The 19,500-nt window shown below is 54.6% G+C and overlaps 9 protein-coding genes across 9 annotated transcripts; 5 read left to right on the plus strand and 4 right to left on the minus strand.

Moving 5' to 3' along the window:
* Positions 1–40: 40 nt before the first annotated feature.
* Positions 41–528, minus strand: PG994_002351 (uncharacterized protein; the record flags this gene model as incomplete). The annotated part of the gene is made up of 2 exons (XM_066853760.1): positions 41–349; positions 484–528. 2 exons carry the CDS (start codon positions 526–528, stop codon positions 41–43), a joined length of 354 nt encoding a protein of 117 aa, XP_066721901.1.
* Positions 529–1,691: 1,163 nt separating this feature from the next.
* PG994_002352 (uncharacterized protein) lies at positions 1,692–2,165 on the minus strand (the record flags this gene model as incomplete). The annotated part of the gene is made up of 2 exons (XM_066853761.1): positions 1,692–1,849; positions 2,132–2,165. The coding sequence occupies 2 exons, from the start codon at positions 2,163–2,165 to the stop codon at positions 1,692–1,694; spliced, it is 192 nt and encodes a 63-aa protein (XP_066721902.1).
* A 1,082-nt stretch (positions 2,166–3,247) lies between these two features.
* On the plus strand, positions 3,248–3,739 carry PG994_002353 (uncharacterized protein; the record flags this gene model as incomplete). Its single annotated transcript, XM_066853762.1, has 1 exon — positions 3,248–3,739. One exon carries the CDS (start codon positions 3,248–3,250, stop codon positions 3,737–3,739), a length of 492 nt encoding a protein of 163 aa, XP_066721903.1.
* Positions 3,740–6,110: 2,371 nt separating this feature from the next.
* On the plus strand, positions 6,111–6,778 carry PG994_002354 (uncharacterized protein; the record flags this gene model as incomplete). The annotated part of the gene is made up of 3 exons (XM_066853763.1): positions 6,111–6,388; positions 6,445–6,571; positions 6,719–6,778. The coding sequence occupies 3 exons, from the start codon at positions 6,111–6,113 to the stop codon at positions 6,776–6,778; spliced, it is 465 nt and encodes a 154-aa protein (XP_066721904.1).
* Positions 6,779–7,901: 1,123 nt separating this feature from the next.
* On the plus strand, positions 7,902–10,907 carry PG994_002355 (carbohydrate esterase family 9 protein; the record flags this gene model as incomplete). Its single annotated transcript, XM_066853764.1, has 1 exon — positions 7,902–10,907. The coding sequence occupies one exon, from the start codon at positions 7,902–7,904 to the stop codon at positions 10,905–10,907; it is 3,006 nt and encodes a 1,001-aa protein (XP_066721905.1).
* A 493-nt stretch (positions 10,908–11,400) lies between these two features.
* Positions 11,401–12,927, minus strand: PG994_002356 (zinc finger ZPR1; the record flags this gene model as incomplete). Its single annotated transcript, XM_066853765.1, has 2 exons — positions 11,401–12,663; positions 12,739–12,927. 2 exons carry the CDS (start codon positions 12,925–12,927, stop codon positions 11,401–11,403), a joined length of 1,452 nt encoding a protein of 483 aa, XP_066721906.1.
* A 350-nt stretch (positions 12,928–13,277) lies between these two features.
* On the minus strand, positions 13,278–13,904 carry PG994_002357 (RNAse P Rpr2/Rpp21/SNM1 subunit domain-containing protein; the record flags this gene model as incomplete). The annotated part of the gene is made up of 1 exon (XM_066853766.1): positions 13,278–13,904. The coding sequence occupies one exon, from the start codon at positions 13,902–13,904 to the stop codon at positions 13,278–13,280; it is 627 nt and encodes a 208-aa protein (XP_066721907.1).
* Positions 13,905–14,739: 835 nt separating this feature from the next.
* On the plus strand, positions 14,740–15,891 carry PG994_002358 (uncharacterized protein; the record flags this gene model as incomplete). Its single annotated transcript, XM_066853767.1, has 2 exons — positions 14,740–15,269; positions 15,339–15,891. 2 exons carry the CDS (start codon positions 14,740–14,742, stop codon positions 15,889–15,891), a joined length of 1,083 nt encoding a protein of 360 aa, XP_066721908.1.
* Positions 15,892–16,491: 600 nt separating this feature from the next.
* On the plus strand, positions 16,492–18,294 carry PG994_002359 (lariat debranching enzyme; the record flags this gene model as incomplete). Its single annotated transcript, XM_066853768.1, has 3 exons — positions 16,492–16,551; positions 16,616–16,753; positions 16,792–18,294. 3 exons carry the CDS (start codon positions 16,492–16,494, stop codon positions 18,292–18,294), a joined length of 1,701 nt encoding a protein of 566 aa, XP_066721909.1.
* Between the last annotated feature and the right edge of the window lie 1,206 nt (positions 18,295–19,500).

Raw genomic sequence — 19,500 nt, forward strand, 5'->3', positions numbered from 1 at the left:
TACAACCCCTCTCCTTCCATCATACCACCGAGTTCGACGGCTAAGCCCCCTGCGTGCCCGGCCCCCCCGGGAGACCCGACTTAAACGCTGAGGCGCCCGCTGGCATGCTGTTGGACATGTCGCCCTTCAAGCTCTGCGTCGCTTCGCGCGCCGCGTCGAGGGTGGGGTTGCCCTCGGCATTGTCGGTCCCCGGCTTGAGGGCGTTGAGGATGCCGCTGCCCCCGCGATCGTCGTCCTCGTGCGCGGCGCCGCCGGGTGCACCCGGCAGGTCCGCGCCGTCGCTCTTGGCCGTGCTGCTGCTGGGCTTGATGGCGCCTTTGAGCTTGTTCATTAGGCCGCCGTCGCCTTTCTGTTGGATGGAAAGGTTAGCGGGGGTTACAACCTCTTCTTGCAGAGCCTTTCTGGTTGGGGACTGGGTAAAAGAAAGGCTGATGAGGAGTAATCAGAGGGACAGGAGGGGTTTGATAAGCAGGAAGAACGTACATTGCCGCCCGTGTGAACACCTGCAGGAGGCCCGCCTGTCGACATTGTGGAGGCTTGAATACTATGTTGGCTTCGGGCCGTATCGGTTCTTGTAGTTATATCGTAACACGGCAATTCTCGAAGAGGAGAAGTATGTGGGCAAGTTGAGAGGGAACCAAATGGCTGGCGCGTTGCTGTAAAAGGGATCTCTAACTCCTTTATATACCGATTCCGAACATCATTTGCGTGCCGGCTTGACGTAGCGAGTGCTACTCGCGTTACGCCATATGAACCTTCACTTATTGTGGTTCTGTCACGATGATGTGATGTGGCGGGGCCGGAGGATGGACGGCTCCTGCCTTAGCCACCACTATTACCCGAGCCCCGGTAGTCAGACGCGGCATTGGGGCACCAAGATAACTCAATCGACAATGTGGCTGAGAACTCGAAGCACCTGCTCTTCAAGTACATTGCAAGTTCAGCTAGTTGAAACAGCCTACGCTGGATGATATCATTGACCGCAATGCCGGATTCGGCTTTGGTAGTCCCCGAGCCATCCGGGGCCGAAGTGGGTACTTCATAAGCCCATGACCGGTCTCGTGAACCACCAGCGAATAGCCCAGTACAAGCATGCTTAGCCATGGATTTGACGTATATATTAAGAGATTTGGGACATTTTGGCATCTATAAAGAACACAAAGTCAGCCCTTGATAGCTCAGTTGGCAGAGCGATGGACTGTAATTGCTACAATACACTTGTATATCCACAGGTCGCCGGTTCAAATCCGGCTCGAGGGACTCAATTTTTTCATTTTTGCCACACCAAACTTGCACTTGGTCTTGGAGATGGATGAGCATGACTTTTCACGCATTGGCTGTGCGCCACGCACACGAACATGAAATGCTCGTCCCGCCTGCGGTCCCCGGCCGGCTGCGAAACTAGACCGGGGCCGATGCCGAAATGCCGGTCTTTGGACAACGAACAGCAGGCCGTACGGCCTAGCGTTTTGGTTCCGGGCCTGATCCAGTAGTACCTCATCCGCCGCGTCCAGCGGTCTGCGCACGTAGATTTGTCACTTCCACCGGCTGCTGCCCGATTCGTCCGTCGCATGCAGTGGCGGTGGTGTTGCCGGACGGGCGGGACGGAGCAAGGCCGGTATGGCGCGACTCGACAGAGAAGAGTTTTGGGCACACTGGATAAGAGGCCGTGGTCCAGGAGCCGGAGGAAGTCAATGTGACCCCATGATGGCGAGGATGTTTTCCACGCCCGGCTCATGGTGCACGACACGCGGAACCGGTTGGGGGAACTGGGTGATCTTCATCTTGTAGCGCGCCAGCAGCGCGATGACGAGGGCCACCCACGACCGGCCAGGGGCAAGTGCCACAGCTGGTCATTTTCTCGGGCATGTGTAACTGCTTAACGCAGATGTGGCGTCGATCCAGAAAACGTATGTATACTCGACACTGACATCCTGGAGGCCGCGGAGCGCGACCTCGAGGTGCTTAGTGACGGTTTGCTTGGCGCCATTCAGGAGGATGATATTCCTCGTGACACTAGGGTCGCCCCAAGTGAATGAGAGAGGCTGGTGTATTTGACCACAGGCTCCCCATGCCGGCGCGCATGTCGCAGGGTGCAGCGAAAGGGGTCATCGCGCTGCCCGGGGCGGACGGCCAAAAATGCGGAACGCATCGGGCAGGTCCATGTTGAAGTGCGCGTAATTGAAATTGGACAGCGGTTCTCAGGGGAATTTAAATCTTCCATTGGCAGGATAACGACGCATTGCGACTGCCGCAATGGCAAGTCGACGCGAACAGAGCGGCGTTGCGTACTGGGCAAGTTTACATACCACCATGCCTTGCTATTTTCGGAGGGACAGCGGTTAGGTTAGCAGCCATGGCGGTAATTGAACGGCCTGGGCTGCATTGCCCCAGTGCATGGGCGGAGCCGGGCTGGTCTACCAAACGCAAAAGATGATTTTGGTCTTCGACATCGCTGTGTCCACCTAGATTCTTTCCGATGTATAAAATCGGTCAGACGATTATCCTATGGCAAAGAAGTAGAATACGCCAGCTGTGTGTCAGATTTGAGGACATATCTTGGCAAAGCAGTAATCAATATATTGGTTCGTTCTTTCTGCACAAGGCCATGGCCAAGCACTTAACATTGTTTTCGAGTACATGTTGGCCTCGAGCCAGACAACCCATTCTCATCACCCCGTCAATTAAGTTGAAACATCTACCATTAGAACTAAAAGTCCATAAACCTAACGCATTCTCGAAATAGACAGCGCGGCTATTAGCGTTGCGGGAAGACCTTGCAGTCTTACTTGATCGTAGTTCGTCTAATCCTCCATGATTGAGGCCGACTCCACAACGCCTAGGCAGCGCTGAGTCCCCAATTACTGTACAGGTAGAAACCGTATAGAGACACTGCCTCTGCCCGCTTACTGTGTACCATACTAATTCCATCACATACCTTCTATCGCACTTTACTGTATCTCATTGTGGTCTCAAGATGATCGGAATACATAGTCATAGGAAAATGCAGATGCCTAAAGTTCTCATGGAGTATATAGTAGAGGTATGAGCCCTGCATCTTATGTTAGAAAATTAAACACCACCAGCTTTCGCATCGTCCATCATCACCACAGCTTGCAACTGCAACAACCAACAGAGACCGACACACCCCATTCCATCTTTTTAGCAAGACCAACCATCCCGTCATATCATTTCTGCCAGAACATAACCTTCCCTTCTCGTCATCACCAAATCCAAACCCGCCACCATGCAGTTCACCACCGCCCTCCTCACCCTCGGCTCCCTCCTCGCCGCTTCGGGCGCCAACGCCTCGACCCTGCCCCTGCCCCTGACAAGCCGCGACACGTACGACCGCAAGGGCTCGGCCATGTGCGGCAGCGCGACGATGCAGGTCAAATACTGCGACGAGGCCGTCAACAACTTCCTGATCCGCGACGACGAGTACCGGTACCGGCCCGACGTGTACCACAAGTGCGCGGGCGCGTGCTCGGGCCAGGGGCTGAAGGGCACGACCGTCACGAGCGGCTGCCACGTCAGTGTCGAGGGCGACTACGAGTGCCGCCGCTCCGGCAACCAGATCTGGAACGACTATCAGGACCTCCGCAAGAACGGCGCCGACAAGTGCGGGTCGAAGCATTGGAGCCAGTGGAGGAAGGACGGGACGGAGCTGAACTGCCGTACTACGGTCAACTACATGTCGGACTGCATGAAGGGCAAGGATGAGAGCTGCAAGGCATAGGGGTCGATCATCTCAGGCGTTTGGAGAAAACCCCAGGCTCTGGGAGGTACGACGGGATGTGTGGTCGTTCTGGTGGTCGGTCATTGCTGCATTACCTTGGAGCTTCTCAGCACGAGGGGGAGTAGGGCGTTGGGCGATTCATATCGTCTCTTTACATGTATCTTATGACATTTGAAGTATGTTTCTATAGCGAAACTATCTTTCAATACCAGTGTATTATGACCAAGGGTTCCGTTACAACAATTCAGGCATAACTGCATTCACTTTAGGCAAATCCCCAAGGCTGTGGCTGATGCTGATGCCTTCAATGACAGTAGCATACCACTGAAAAAGCTTGGGGTACCAATTTTGCACTTGCGGTTCTCATAAGAAACCAGACGTAGCATGCTAGCGAACCATATTTTGCCAGTGTCCGTTCTAATTGATTTGAACAACGACGCTTTCGATCAACTTGTACTGCCCGAGTCAACCCAAGACCTTGTGCGAACGTTTGTTGGAACACACAAAACAACCTAGACGCTCGGGGGTGACACCATCGCAGGTAAATGTGCAATGTTTGCCTTGGACCCCCACGATAACCAATCTGGAAGGAAAAGTCTTCATGATACTTCTCAGTGGACCTACTGGGACTGGAGAAACTTTGGCGGTATAATCCGGTGAACCACACGTTTGATAGTGTTGGGTTTGGTCTTGCTAATCCTTGCGCAGTTCCTGATAAGGTCATGAGACCTCTATACCACCTACAGGCTGGATGAGATGGGGTCAAAACCTGCTTCATCGACATCCTCGTTGCAAAAGGCTTTTCGGTTTTGTGAAGAACGGGACGGTGCTCTGCTGCTAGACGGTAATCATCTGAGCTGCAATCCACAATTACGACCATCAACTCTAACACTGCCTTCAGAAGCCTTCGCCTTGATTCGGGATCACGGACGGGACATATACGCTAGTGATAATCTCTGTTGTGGTCAAGACATTAAGCATGCTTTGAGGAATGCCAGGGAATGGTGTTTCATGCCGTGCCTAGATCAGCAACGAACACATAGTGTTTGTAGGTGATCCTGTGTGGCTCGGGCTCGCTGGCTTTCAAACATCCCAGCGTCTTCGTGATGGAGATGTTCTCGTATGCCGAGAATTCAAAGAGCATGGGAGGCTTCAAATCGAGAACGGCAAAATTTGCCATCTTCGACGCCTCTGGTATGTGCTAGGTTACACCTTCCGGCATTCCTCCGCTGTCCTCTTTCTAAGACCCTCAAGTGAAAGCTTCCCATTTGTCACACATACCTAGCAAAGACACAGGTGCGTTTGGAACGAGCGTCAGCAAAGATAGCATGGCGTGTCTCCAAAGAAAAGGGGGCGAGGAGCCGCACGTGAACAGCTTGAGTAGATGTTGTACGCTATTAGGCCACAACTGATGGTGGTAGGATGGGGTGGAGCCAGAGGTTGGAAACTCGACCCGGCTGCTCATTCTTGATCTGCCAATCAAATTACGCAAAGGATGCCACAGTCCATCGCCCACCAAGCCAGGTCGACGCATGTTTCAGGTTTGGACTTCAGAATCTTGGCCCCTAGGGGCATCGAAAGCTGGACTGGAAATCATCATGTAATCCTCTCCGGGATGTTCAACGAATCAGACGGCTTTGGTGGCCAGCCAGAACCGCGTGCCGAAGAGGAAAGCGAGCTCCGACCCATCAAGTCTCATGCGCTGGATGACAAAAATGTAAGGCTGCAGTGTGCGCCGTCTTCTCGTACGCCCAACAACCTGCGTGAGTGATACTTGAACTGAGCCAAAATCAGCGACGAACAAAGGTACACAATGTGCGAACGGGGCTGCGGCCTGTCACAAAATCCCGTATCGGCGCATGAGATGGGGCGCGTTCTTCTCGTGTCAGCGTGCATGCATGCACCTTCAGGTAGAATCACCACGGCCATCGGGAATTTCAAGACTAACTAAGTACTATTACCAAGGTCGCCATGGCCCATAATTTTCCAGTGCCTTTGCAGACCCCCTATCAGTTTCGTGTCTGGTCAGTCTGAGCAAGCCATGCTTACAATGCATTATGAGGACTGCGGCTGACTGGGGTTTTGCAAGGGGTATAGATCGGGTACTGTGTAATACCCAATGCTGGTTCTATAAACTTGATACAACTGACCAGCAATAGAAAGCTTCGTTGAGACCTTGTGATATATGCCTCATGAAGTACTTGCAGAATAAGGGAACCTGCACCAAAGGGACTGACTGGTTGCGACATTTGATCGCCGATAGACAAGGCAACCAACGATTCTACCTCATCACTAGGCTTGATGTCGCGAACTGATCAGGTCACGATGACCTTGGAGGTTGCCACGACCCCAAGGTCCGTCAGTATACGCCATGGCCGGTCTCTTCTTCAAGCTCAACAGATATAAGATATGGCATCGTCCTTCTTCTCTTCCCCTTTTTCTTCTCATCATCGGCGGACTCCCTACAACCAGAATACTAAGCGAAACCCATCTTGACGAGGCTCCCAGAGCAACGATCCTCTTCCCTGACGAAAACCATTTCCTGCAAGCCCACTGCGGAAGCCCCAGATACCTCATCATTATCACCCGCTCGAAACTGAACATGGACCAAGCCGAGCATACATCGGGGCGTTCTCAGAACACGCAGCAGTACGATTACGAGCTTTTTCCTGTACTTGTCCAACACATCCACTGACCCACTTCAGGAAGTCTCGACAGTCTGACCTCGCTGGCGTTGGCTCAAGCGTGGGAGATACAAGCCCCAAGCAGATCAAGACTCAGTCAAAGAATGCAAAGAAAGGAGATGCCAAGAAGCCGGATGGTATGACGGAGGTGTGGCTCCGAGATTCCTTTTGGGCATTTGCCTCTTCGTCTTCGTCTTCGTGCTTCTTTCGTTTTTCCTATGTGGAGAGATTGTTATTGAACAAAAGTGGGGAGAAGATGGAGAGTGCTTTTACTTTAATATACTTCTTGTATAAGATCGAACATCTACAGAGCAATGTCGTTGCTGTGCTAGTCCGTCTTTGGGAGCAAACATGAACACCAAACTTATATGGTTTGTTCTCAGCGTAGGTTTCACGCTAGGTCTAGATGCAAAAACAATGACTGATAGAAAGAGGTATCCGACACGACACTTCAAGACCCCTGTTCTTAGGCTAAAATAATTTTTGATTTTCACCCGTAAGAAGTGAAGCAACAGGGATGTTCTATGAAGGTAGAATGTAGCAAACCAAGCGGTACTGGCTGATAATTACTTCGAAGAAACAGTTGAAAGAGTCAATAAGTTCGACTATATATGGAATTGCAACCCAATGCAGCGAAGAAAACCTTCAGCTATGCCAGAGTACAGCTCATGTGGCAGCTTCCTTGCGGCCTGTATTTTCAGGGATCTGATGTTTGTAGAGCACAGGCAGTTATCATGAGAGTTCGTCGAGGAACTGTGGCCATTCAACATAGAGCAGCCGGAACATAGACGAATAGAGCGCTGGAACTCGGTGTCGTTAACGTGTCTATGATAGCCCCCTATTTGCTAGGTGATAGAAGTGGGGAGCTTCTGGAACAATCAGATATCAGATATCTTGATATAGTGAAAGTTGATGCCGTATAGGACTTGTAACTCGCCCAGGTAACAATATGAATTGAAATATCGAGTTTCCCCCACTTATATTACAGTAGTTAGCAGTCAAGGGGATAGGCACTTATATCGGCACTTACATGAGGCTCATGTGGCGTATGCACCACCTGAGCCAACTGCTTTTGGGGATTGGGGGTGGTAAGTTCCGCTACTTACGCACAAGTACGGCGTCATGAAACATCCAAAGTGTTGTCGCTACCGTCTTCAGTGCATCCATGAGATCGATTTCATCTATCCCCCATCAACTAATCGAAGGACTCGCTCAGTGCAAAGATAGGTTTGAAAAAGGAAGAATCGCGTCATGCCCGTTACTCAGTGCCATTTCATGATCGGCTCATCCACCTCCTTATCGTTATCGGCGGACTGACTCCATGACATGCCGACAACCCCACCACCTTCTAAGTCAAGACTAGCTTGTATGATACCGTCCCATTCAGTGCACTGATCTTAAGATCAACAAGCATGACTTGACTCATCTCTTTTCATCTCTCAATCTCATTTCATCTTCAGGACTCATTGACACCAAAGATGGGTTTCAAGAAGGAAGGAGATCTGATGCTGCCACCATACAGTGCTGCCGGGCCTGTACCACCACCACCACCGCGTTGGCGCAGGCGCCGACCGGCGCGACTTACACGGGTCCTCAAGATCTTGGGTCTCGCGTGTCTCGGCTTCATCGTCTACGCCCAATGGAGGCAAATCTCGGGCAGTTCCCCAACCGAGTCGGCGGCGCGACGAAACCCGTCACGGCTGTCGATGGACAAGCTGCATGCTGACCTGCAGACCTGCGCCAAGCTGCACAAGAAGCCGCAGGACCCTATCGGCCTGGGCCGCGAACGCAACGCGCGCTACGTCGACGGCCACAAGCCGACGCTCATCAAGAACGCGACGGTCTGGGTGGGGGAGCCAGCCAAGGGCACTAGTGCCGAGGGTGCGTGGGCCGGCAAGGGCTACGCCTGGATTAATGCCGATGTGTACATGGAGTACGGCCTGATCAAGAAGGTCGAGAAGGATATCTCGCCCAGGAGCCTCGCGTCCGATACTCTCGTGTGGGACGCCCAGGGCCGTCAATTAACAACTGGAATCATCGACATGCACAGTCATGCGGGCGTGGACTCGCTGCCCGAGCTCGTGGGTAACGATGACACCAACGAGATGTCGGCCGACATCACGCCCTATGTCCGGTCCATCGACGGGCTCCAGCCCCAGGACCACCAAATCCAGGTCATCAAGTCCGGCGGCGTCACGACGAGTTTGGTGTTGCCTGGATCCGGGAACAACATCGGCGGCGAGGCGTACCCCATCAAGCACGCCGTGGGCCAGCCCGACGGCCGCGCCGAGATCGCGGTCGCTGACATGCTGGCCGATCCGGACCGGAGCTGGCGCTACATGAAGATGGCGTGCGGCGAGAACGCCAAGCGCGTCTACGGCAAAGTGGGCGAGCATGGCCCCGTCAGCCGGCTCGGGGAGTCCTGGGAGTTCCGGCGCGCCTTCGAGACGGCCGCGACGCTGAACCGGGCGCAGGACGACTGGTGCGCCCAAGCCGAGGCCGTGGGCGTCGAGAAGATGGACGCCTATCTGCCGCAGGATCTGAAGTGGGAGTCCCTGGGCGCCGCGCTGCGGGGCCAGGTGCACATCAACACGCACTGCTACACGGTGCCGGACCTCGAGGCCTTCGTCGACCACACCAACGAGTTCAACTTCTCGATCCGCGCCTTCCACCACGCGCACCAGACGTACCTCGTGCCCGAGATCCTCAAGCGCGCCTGGGGCCCGACGCCGCCCGCCTCGGCCCTCTTCGCCGACAACATGTGGTACAAGGCCGAGGCCTACGTCGGGTCCGAGTACGCCGGCAAAAAGCTCTGGGAGGCGGGGTTGACGCCCATCTACGTCAGCGACAACCCCGTACTCAACGCGCAACACGTCGTCTTCGAGGCGGCCAAGGCGTTCGGCTACGGCCTGCCCTACGCCGTCGCACTGGCGTCGGTGACGACAGCGCCCGCCGAGCGGCTGGGGCTGGCCGAGCGCTTGGGGAAGGTCAAGCCCGGCTTCGACGCCGACGTCGTGGTCTGGGACAGCGACCCGCTGAGCGTGGGCGCGGCGCCCGTGCAGGTCTGGATCGACGGCACGGCGCAGTTCGACGACCCCGTCGAGCTCGAGAAGCCCCTCAGGGGGCCGATTGACCCGAAGACTACGTTCGACATGCCCACGGAGGAACCGACGGACGTTGTGGCCGATGTCGTGTTCACGGGCGTTACGACCTCGTACCTCCCTGGCCTGGAAGGTTCCGCCCGGGGATCATCTACCGGCAGCAACAACCTGACGGTCGCCGTCTCCTGCGGCAAGGTCGTCTGCGTCGGCGCTTCTTGCCCCTCCAAAGTCGTCGGCGCGGCTACCAGGCGCATCCACCTGAAGGACGGATATCTGACGAAGCCGTTCACGGCCTTCGGCTCCCTGCTCGGCCTCAACGCCATCGACGCCGAGGACAGCACCGACAACGGCCACTCGACGTCGCAGTTCAGCCGCGGCGTTGATGGGCTACGTCTGGGCACGAAGAAGCTGCGGTACGCGCACCGCTACGGCGTCACGCGCGCCATCTCGGCCCCGGCATTCGCCTCGGCGGGCACGCACTTCGGCACCAGCGTCGGCTTCCGCACGGACGCGGGCCACGTCCTTGAGAATGGTGTTGTCTTCGCCGAGGATGTCGCGGTGCACTATACGCTGCAGGAAGAGGCGGCCAAGTCTGGTGGGGATGGGACTGTTTCCGGGGCTGTCGGTGCGCTGCGTCGGAAGCTGCTCAAGGCTGTGGGTGATGTAAAAGATGCGAACAATGAGACGACGGCCGATGCCTTCTCGGAGGAGGCGTATCTGCGCAGGGTGGTCCGCGGCGAGGTGCCCCTCGCCATCACGGTCCACAGCGCCGACGGCATCGCGAGCGCGCTCAAGCTGAAGGCGCAAGTCGAGGAGGTTGGTCAATCCAACCTGACGGTCGTCATCCTGGGCGGCGCCGAGTCGCACCTGGTGGCGGACGAGCTGGCCGCGGCGCGGGTCGGCGTCGTGCTGTCGCCGCTGCAGTCGTACCGCACGTCGTGGGACCAGCGGCGGGCGCTGACGGGGGCGCCGCTGACCAACGGCACGGCGGTCGACGCGCTCGTGCGGGCGGGCGTGGTGGTCGCCATCGGGCTCGAGGAGGACTGGCTCGTGCGCGATATGGGCCTGTTGGCGGGGATTGTGTGGCGCAATGGGGGAGGGGCGGCTGGGCGAGGGGAGGCGTTGGGGTTGGTGGGGGGAATGTGTATAAGATGTTGGGGTTGGACAGCAAGGGCAAGGACAAGGATAAGAAGAAGAGTTATACCGAGGAGGAGGAGGGAGGAGGAGGAGGAGGAGGAGGAAAACAAGGAGTTCTTGGTGTTTGAGGGGAGCCCGCTCGAGATTGGGGGGGAAGATTCGGGCGGTGGGTGGTCGTGGGAAGGTGGAACTGTTTGTATAAGTGCAGTGTCTAAGTATGTGGCTTTGGTATGTATTGCGATATAAGGCTTCAGGCAGAAAGAAGCATGTATGTTAGATTGCTGATCTTGGGTGGGATGAAATTGATGAGTACTGTCAAGCGAGTCTCAAGTTTGTTTGCTTTCTGTCGGCGACACAAGTCTCGTCGCTCAAAGCACTCGAGAGTCTGTAGACCTGCACTGATCTGGTTCCTCCTGTTCCCAGTGTCAATTCAGCCCCTTTCTCAATACGAGACCCTCAAAGAGCACTGGGAAAGACCTCAAAACACTGGGTTTCACTTTTCAATCGTACCTATGTAGATTATGAGTCGTATTGCCAGCTCTACGAATGGGGAATCCTCAGTGGGACTAAAGAAGGTCAGTATACCTCACAGTCATGTAAATGGCAAATAATGTCCAAAAAGCAGGCATGTAAGTGCAAAGGAGATCTATTTTGGTATCTATCATCGTCAAACCGTATACTACTACCACTTTTTCATTTTACTATCCAGTCCGCCCTCGACAAGACCCGATGCTAGCTATCATGATGTCTTGGCCGCATCCTCGCCATTCGTCGTCGTCGCCGCCGCATCTTGCTCGTAGCCTTCGGTCTTCATGTCCTTCAAGCCAAGGTCCTCCTCTTCCTCGTCCGTCCGCGTGTAGTCCTTGCTCGTGATTTGTGGGTCCTCCTGGTCCGGGTCGACCAGCTTCTGGACGTAGCTGGAGGCGAGGGGATCCGTCAGAATAATCGTGAACTTCTTCTCGCCCTTGATGGCCGCATCCAGGCCGCTGAAGAATTCATCCCATTTCGACTTCTCGCCGCTAGCCAACGAGTCGCCGCTCTCGCCCGATTGGAAGATCTGGTTGTGCAGGTCCGTTCGGACTTGGGTCAAGAGACCCTCGACCGTGGTGAAGCGCCCACCCAGGGTGCCAGGGTTGACGTGCAGGCTGAGCTCCGGGCACTCGAGCGCGCAGCTTTCGCTCTTCAGGATGTCTCTTGCCAAGTCGACAGGTTCATCCACCTTCAGCGAAATCTTCTTGCCCAATTCTGGGATCTCTCCTCCCGTCTTGACATCATTTGACTTGTAACCACAGTCCTCGCATGCTGTTGACATCAACACAACAGCCTTGAAGTGTGGAATATCGACCATCTTCATGTTGGTGGTACAGGGGTGCATGCAACCGGGGCATGTGGCGGGGAAGGAGTAGACGGTGTCGGGGATGATGTTGTCCTCGGGGCTTGTGGTGGTAGCGTCAATGACGTTGGGGTCTTGCGCCGCCAGTCCCAGAGCAGCATTCTGCTCCGGTGTCCGCACGTAGTCACGCTTGTACCACTTTCCAACGCCGTCCTTGATATCGGGCGAGATCCAGGAGTTGCCGGACGGGTCGTCTAGCGATACGCGGAAAGGAAAGTCGTTGCCAGCAAGCATGGAACGACCCTTGGTGATGATGTCGGCAATCTTGCCGTGAATCTCCGGGGCCTGTTCCTTGCGCGCCTCTTGGCCCAGCTCGAGGTCATCGATGATACTCGACAGAAGACCCTCGACATTTGTAAGTTGTCCGCGACCGGCGGGGACTTCGACATCGAGCTCAATGAATTTGACGACGGCATTGTCGGACTTGACCACGGTTCTGGCGTAGTCCTCCATCTCGCTGAGTCGCAGTTCGTAGCGACTACCCCTGGGTTGGATGGTGCCCGCGGCTTGGATTTCGGTGTTGGCGAAGTGGCAGTGCTCGCAGGAGAAAGACATGATGATGACCTCGCGGAAGTAGGGGATCATGGTTAACATCATTCTCGTCATGCCCTGGCAGAAAGCAAAGGTTAGTATAAAGAAAAAACAAAACCAATCCGGGTCGAAGAAATAGTGCAGTCCGCTTACATTCTCGTGGCAGTTCATGCAGAGCGACTCGATCTCCTCGACGACCTTGGGCTCGTCCTCTCCATTTTCCTGCCCGGCTCCGTTGACTTGTCCATTTGTCGTTTGGCTCGCCTTTTGCCCGATGGTCTCGAAGAACTCGGACGAAGAAAGCGTCTTGGTCGTCGCGTCCTGGTGATCTTTTGCCGACATATTGAATAATGTTTATCTCGTTACTTTTATGGCAAAACTGGGCGAATACCTAATAAGAATAGGTTGGGTTGCGGCTTGTCGCAAAGTGACTCTTAAATCTTTGGAGGGGTATGTTTTCGCAGTAGGTTACCGAAAATTTTGGAGGGGCAAGTTAGTGCATCCGCGGGGTCGCCAAGAGCCTGATGACATAGCCTAACCAGCTGGGTCCAGAATGTTCCACAGTGTTGTTAGCGGCGACAGCTCAGCAGCCATTCGGGGATGCAATCCAAGCTGGGTAATTCTTGATTGAATTTGGATATGAAGATCCCCAAAATGCCATGTTGGATCTGAAATATCTGGATAGAGGAATCTCATTTCTTCATGAAGTCAGCCAGGCTAAGTCCAAGCCCCACTTTGGGAGCAGATGAGGAGGCTTGCGACTGAAGCAGAGCTTGGAGACCCTGTTTTCGGTTCTTAGCTCTCTTTTTGCTGCTGGCGTTGGCGGATGGCGGCGCCTTTGCTGGCTCGCTGGCTTGAGCCGCATTCGCCTTTGCGCCAGGAGCTATGGGGAGACCTGGTATTGTTGTTGAAATAGTGGGTTTTGCCTTCGCTCTTCGCACAATGGAGGGAGGTGGTGGGAAGTCGAGCTTCGTGTAGCGGTCACACATCTTGCACGTCATAACTTTACGAATGCCAGATGCGCGACCAGGCTTTCTCGCGTCTGGTTTGGCGGCGACTGCCCCTTTCTTGCTGCGGCTCTTGCGAATAACCTTGTCTGTTTCCAACTTCAGTGCATCGCCAGCACCGGGAATCATTATGTGACCACACGAGCCGCATATATGCTCTCTCTGTCGGTCTGATAGCTCAAGATTGTTCTCAAACATGAGACTATTCCTCTTGGCCATGATGTGTGCAGAGGTTTCTGGCGCCGTCTTGGCCAGCAAATGAGCCGCGTCTGTCAGAAAACGCAGGCTCGGCTCAAGTGTCTCCTTCTCCATGGTGAATATGACCGGCCTTCCGATTGAATTGACGAGGATACAGAATATGGCCGGACAGTTGAATAGTCCTTGACGTTGCGAAAACGACTTGATACGAGAAAAAGAAACGGCACGGCCAGAGTTTGGGACTGCAGTTTAGCGGTGGTCAGGGCGTGCTGAGCTAAAGACCCACTGTAAATCGTTGAAGTGTGATGGGCGGCCACCTCCATATTTTTTTTTCTAGGTTGACAGGCTTCCCACGAAACAGTACTCTTCAATTTCTCTGCACTTCCTGGACTTACATTGCTCGCCTGTCAATGTCTCTCCTTTCGACAGACATTGTCGTGACCGTGCAAATGCAACTCGAAAATGTGATACAACGTCTCAATGGCGGCTTGTATCAGCCTACCTACAGCCTAGCATAGCATGCTCTTCAGCGCCGGCGTGGCTGAAAGCTAAGGATCTTCTGTAGTGCAAGAAATGCCAATGGGAGAGCTGAAAGTCTATGTAAATAGTGACTCAGTCAGCCATTGTGTATGTAGTATCGCCAAGGGTTCCGATATTTGTTCGATCAAGGCGCATTTGCGGCTGGAATGCCAAGCCCCTATTAATCGCGACAACGAGTTATCTGGCAAATGTTTCATTCTCTGGCTGACACGGCTATTATCCCATTATCGGGTTAGTCCGGTAGCTGAACTTTGGAACTAGCACGGGGACAGTCTCCTATATAAGCAGTTCTTCTTCCTGGCTAAGGTACTTATGAGGCAGACCACGCGACAGCTAACTCCCATATATACACTAACATATTCGGATTTCATCAATAAATCGAGTTCGATATCACATCAGATATCACACAATGTTCAATTTGAACTTCTATCTCTCGTATGATTGGATATACTGGACGCGGCCAACCGGTCCGCCCTCAGCTCTGCCGGCCGGCATCGAGCGCTCCTTCGTGCGGACCCCCCACGGCAAAGTCGAGCTCCTCTGGGCCAAACCATCCTCGTCCTTGTCATCAGAAACATCTCCTCCCAAGCCCGTTGTCGTCTTTGCGCACGGCGGCATGGGCTGCGCCTGGGTCTGGACGCCCTACATGCGCTACCTGGCCCGGCACGGCGTCACGAGCTACGCCGTGTCCACGCGGGGCCACGGCGAGAGCTGGCACCCGTTCTTCCTGCGCATGCTCTACGCGACGACCAAGCAGGACCTCGGCGACGACCTCGTGGCCGGCATCCAGGCAGTGCAGGCGCGGGAAGGAGTAGGCGGCGGGGAGGTCGTCCTTGTGGGCCATTCCAGCGGCGGCGGGCTGAGCCAGTTTCTGGTCAATGAGGGAGGCGTCAAGGTCAAGGGGTTGGGTCTGCTCGGGGCAGTCCCTGGTACCGGATCGTAAGTACACACACATGTCATATAACATCTGCAAGCAAGGGCTGGCTGACCCTGTTGCCCTGCCAAAAGATACAAGGTCTACTACAACTGGGCTTGCTTTGATCCCTGGTTTCCCATACGCCTGGTTTTTCACGGCTGGCACTCGAACTCACCCTTGTCGCACCCGTCCTTGACGAGGAGAGCCTTCTTCAGCGAGCAGTACCCCGAGGAGGATCTGTTAGAGTTCCAGCGGCACCTAAACCGCTTTGAGAGCTTCTGGTGGCCGATCGGCATGATGGCCCCCTTTGTCGACGCCAGAAAGCTTCTAGGCAACATCCTGGGTTGGGATGGGAGCAGCGACAGGATCCTGATCATGGCCGGCACGGGGGATAAGCTGATGACAAGAGATGTCCAGGTCCAGGCCGCCCAAATGTATCGCAACGCCGTGTCAGACATGGTTAAGGAGAAGAAGCTCGAAGCCGACAGTGCGCCAGTCAGAAAGCTGGATGGGGAGGGGGGGCAAGATGACAGCGGGCAGGGCGTCAGACTCGCTTGGGTACCTGGTGCTGGACATCATGTGCAGAATGATGTGCAGTGGGAAGTCGGGGCTGCCAAATTGCGTGCATGGCTGGAGCAGCTCTGAAAAGGAGTTGCACTTTGCTCGCTAATGATTGTCTGATGCCAGAGCATGCCTGCATAAAAACACGCTCCACGAGAACAAAAGAACATCATATCATATCATACTCACTAGCCTGAATATTTCTTGACATGAAGCTCAAGTCGTGCATGAACCATTAGGTATGTATGACTTCTGGGTGGGAGTCATTCGTGAGTCAACCCAGGCCCCTGTCAGGATGGTGGACACAATATGTAATGACACTGCAAATCGAGACAGTAGGAGTAAAATAAGCCAGCCACCAGCACTCCAATTGGGCCTGAGAGAAATCAGATAAATTATTTATGATTAATAGAAAGAAAAATAACATTTAGAGTACTTTTAATTTATTTTGTTATTGAGGATCTGTGAACTATCATCAATTGAAATATAGGCAGCTTTTAAGGGTGCTTCGATGAGGCGCGTTCGCGAAAGCATTCAAAGCAGTTGCGAGCGTCCGCACGGGCCATATCTCAATTCTAGCTACTAATTGACCCACTACCTTTGAATGTTGAACATTGAAATAGAGGAAGGTCATCTCGCATCTGCATCTCTGTTTACTTTGTCTGCCAACTTCAGCAATCCACCATGGCAAGTAAAAAGATTCTGCAAGAGATCGGAGGTTTGCGGGTGGCATTTGAGGGATGTGTAAGTACTGAAATATCCTGCCGCATTACATCAGCGCCAATTTGATCCTAACCTTTTCATCCAGGGACATGGCACACTCGATGCCATCTACGCGGGCGTCCAGAACGCCGCGAAAGTCCGGGGCTGGGACACGGTCGACCTCCTCATGATCGGGGGCGACTTCCAGGCCGTGCGCAACGTGGCCGACATCACCGTCATGTCGGTGCCCACCAAGTACCGCCACCTGGGCGACTTCCCCAGTACTACCGCGGCACCGCCAAGGCTCCCTTCCTGACCCTCTTCGTCGGCGGCAACCACGAGGCCGCTTCGCACCTGTGGGAGCTCTACTACGGCGGCTGGGTCGCGCCCAACATCTACTACATGGGCGCCGCCAACGTGCTGCGCTTCGGCCCGCTCCGCATCGCCGGCATGAGCGGCATCTGGAAGGGGCACGACTACAACCGGCCCCACGTCGAGCGGCTGCCCTTCAACAGTGATGACATCAAGAGTTTTTATCACGTGCGCGAGATCGACGTGCGCAAGCTCCTGCTCATGCGCGAACAGGTCGACGTCGGCGTCAGCCATGACTGGCCCCGCGCCATTGAGCGCCACGGCGACGACAAGGCCCTGTTCCGCGAGAAGCCCTTTTTTGCCGACGAGTCGCGGGACGGCACGCTCGGCAACCCTGCGGCGACTTACGTTCTGGACCGGCTGCGACCGGCGTACTGGTTGTCCGCGCATTTGCACTGCAAGTTCACCGCCATAAAGAAGTTCGATGCGCCCAAGGCCGAGGACGAACAGGCAACGAACATGGAGCCCCAGCCAGCAGCTGTTGATTCGGCGGCGGCAGCGGCAGCGGAACCTGCTGCGAACCCCGATGAAATTGATCTGGACATGGACGATGACGACGTCAGCCAAGAGCCCTCGAAGCCCAAAGCTGAAGAAGAACGGAAACCTAAATCTGAAGAGACGAAACCCAGTGACACCACCGCCACTGCTACAAGCATAGTCCCAGATGAGCTGAGAGCGCAACTACCCGCCGCCTTTGCCCGGCCGACCCCCAAGCCTAGGATGATACCTGGACAGCCAGTCCCGCCTACCATCACCAACACCCAGACCCGCTTCATGGCACTCGACAAAGCCCTGCCCGGCAAGAAGTTCCTCCAACTCTCGTATCTCACGCCCGTGAACCCACCCGCCACCGCTCTGGGCTTGACTCCCGATAACAAACCCAAGCTTATGTACGATCCCGAATGGCTGGCCATCACGCGCGTGATGCACAGCTCCCTCGCCTTCGGCCACGAGGACCGCGAGACCGCCCGGCTGCCGCCCGACCTGGGCGAGTCCGTGTACGCGCCCCAGATCGACGCGGAGCGGGCCTGGGTCGAGGAGCATGTGGTCAAGCCCGGCAGGTTAGATGTTCCGCACAACTTCGAGATCACGGCGCCGCCCCTGCCCGAGGACGAGGAGGTGCCCGACCTCAATTTCGTTAATAAACAGCCCGAGGAGTACACGAGCCCGCAGACGGCGGCGTTTTGCAGCCTGCTGGAGCTGCCGAACCACTGGGACGCAACGCCCAAGGAGAGGACGCAGCGCAGACACAAGGGACCGGCGCCGTCGATGCCTCGACGGGATGGTGGACGTGGTGGTGGAGGCAGAGGAGGAGGAGGAGGACGCGGTGGTGGCGGCGGCTTTGGGGGAGGACGTGGACGGGGAAGAGGACGGGGAGGGCAGGGTCGCGGACGAGGTGGAGGGTGGCACTGAAATGATACCCCAGTTGTCAGTGTACATAATATTTAAAGAGCTACGGGATGAAAAAGCGGTGCAATTCGATTTATGATTACTATTACTATCGCAATGACCTCCTCCTCCTCCTCATTGAGATAATACAGCTTGGTTCATTGATCCTCGAAGGTTGCTTGCTTCGGTCTTGGTCTAGTCCGACCGTCGATTTCCATAGCCCATTTTTGTTTGCGCACCGACTCGAACCCACAACGGAGCAGCCCACATTTAACCTTAATACATACAGGAACATGGCGGCGGCGGTGACGGTGATGCAGCGTTGACAGGCTGTTGTTATCTGTAATACTGTACTTATCATGTAATAAGACGGCATATTTTTATCCTTGCAAACGTTGAGTTCTAGGCTTGTGTAGTGTAGTGGCTATCACTCCAGATTCTGATCCATAAGCTGTAATTATTCTGGCAACCCCTGTTCGATCCAGGGCACGAGCTAAGTTTTTGCATTTTTTTTGCTTCTTTTTCCAGTTCAACTTTGCAGCTTACTTCGCAGCTTGGCTCAAGCTTGTGATAGTAGGTCGTACCAGACAGACACTTGGTGATTGATATAAATGTCTGAGCACGATTCGGTTCATCCCCTTTTTGACGACGCCCCCCACGTAGAGACAGACGTAGAGTGATGATTGCCAACGCGCATAAAGGAGCATTTGTTCCAGTAAAACGTACATATGTGGCACGTATTAAGCCTTACTGTTACTCCTTCCCCCCCTGGTCCATCATTTTTGAAGCATGTAATGGCCTTCAATGATATAATGGGCTGTGTAGTTAAACAGTGACCCGAGTGGAAGGAAACTCTAACGGAAGAAGATAAGCATAATACGCCTTATCCGCCAGCTCGGGTTCGTTCGTATCCCAATGCAACATACCTGCGTTCATTGCCAGGCAAGCAGCAAGTAGTATCTTCTCAATTGAGGCTGTCAAAGTAGGTGGGTAGTCAATTGAAGCGTATCTGCTAGCTCCGAAGCAGTTGTGCGAGTAACGATGAGTGCTGGGAGCTTTTGGTGCTGTTGAGTGAGGCAACAAAGTATCAGAGTTCATGGCATCTGGGGGTCCAGCAACGTTATTCTGTGGTTCGGTTTCCTCTCGGGTCGTATAAATGGAATAAACAGCAAGCCCGTCTAAAGTGAGAGGAGAGAGCTCTCAAAACCAGCAAACAATTGCCCTCAAGTT

This window comes from Apiospora phragmitis (assembly GCF_038363925.1).
Source record: "Apiospora phragmitis strain CBS 135458 chromosome Unknown utg000002l:1.0-5516284.0:1.0-5523493.0, whole genome shotgun sequence".
NCBI lineage: Eukaryota > Fungi > Ascomycota > Sordariomycetes > Amphisphaeriales > Apiosporaceae > Apiospora > Apiospora phragmitis.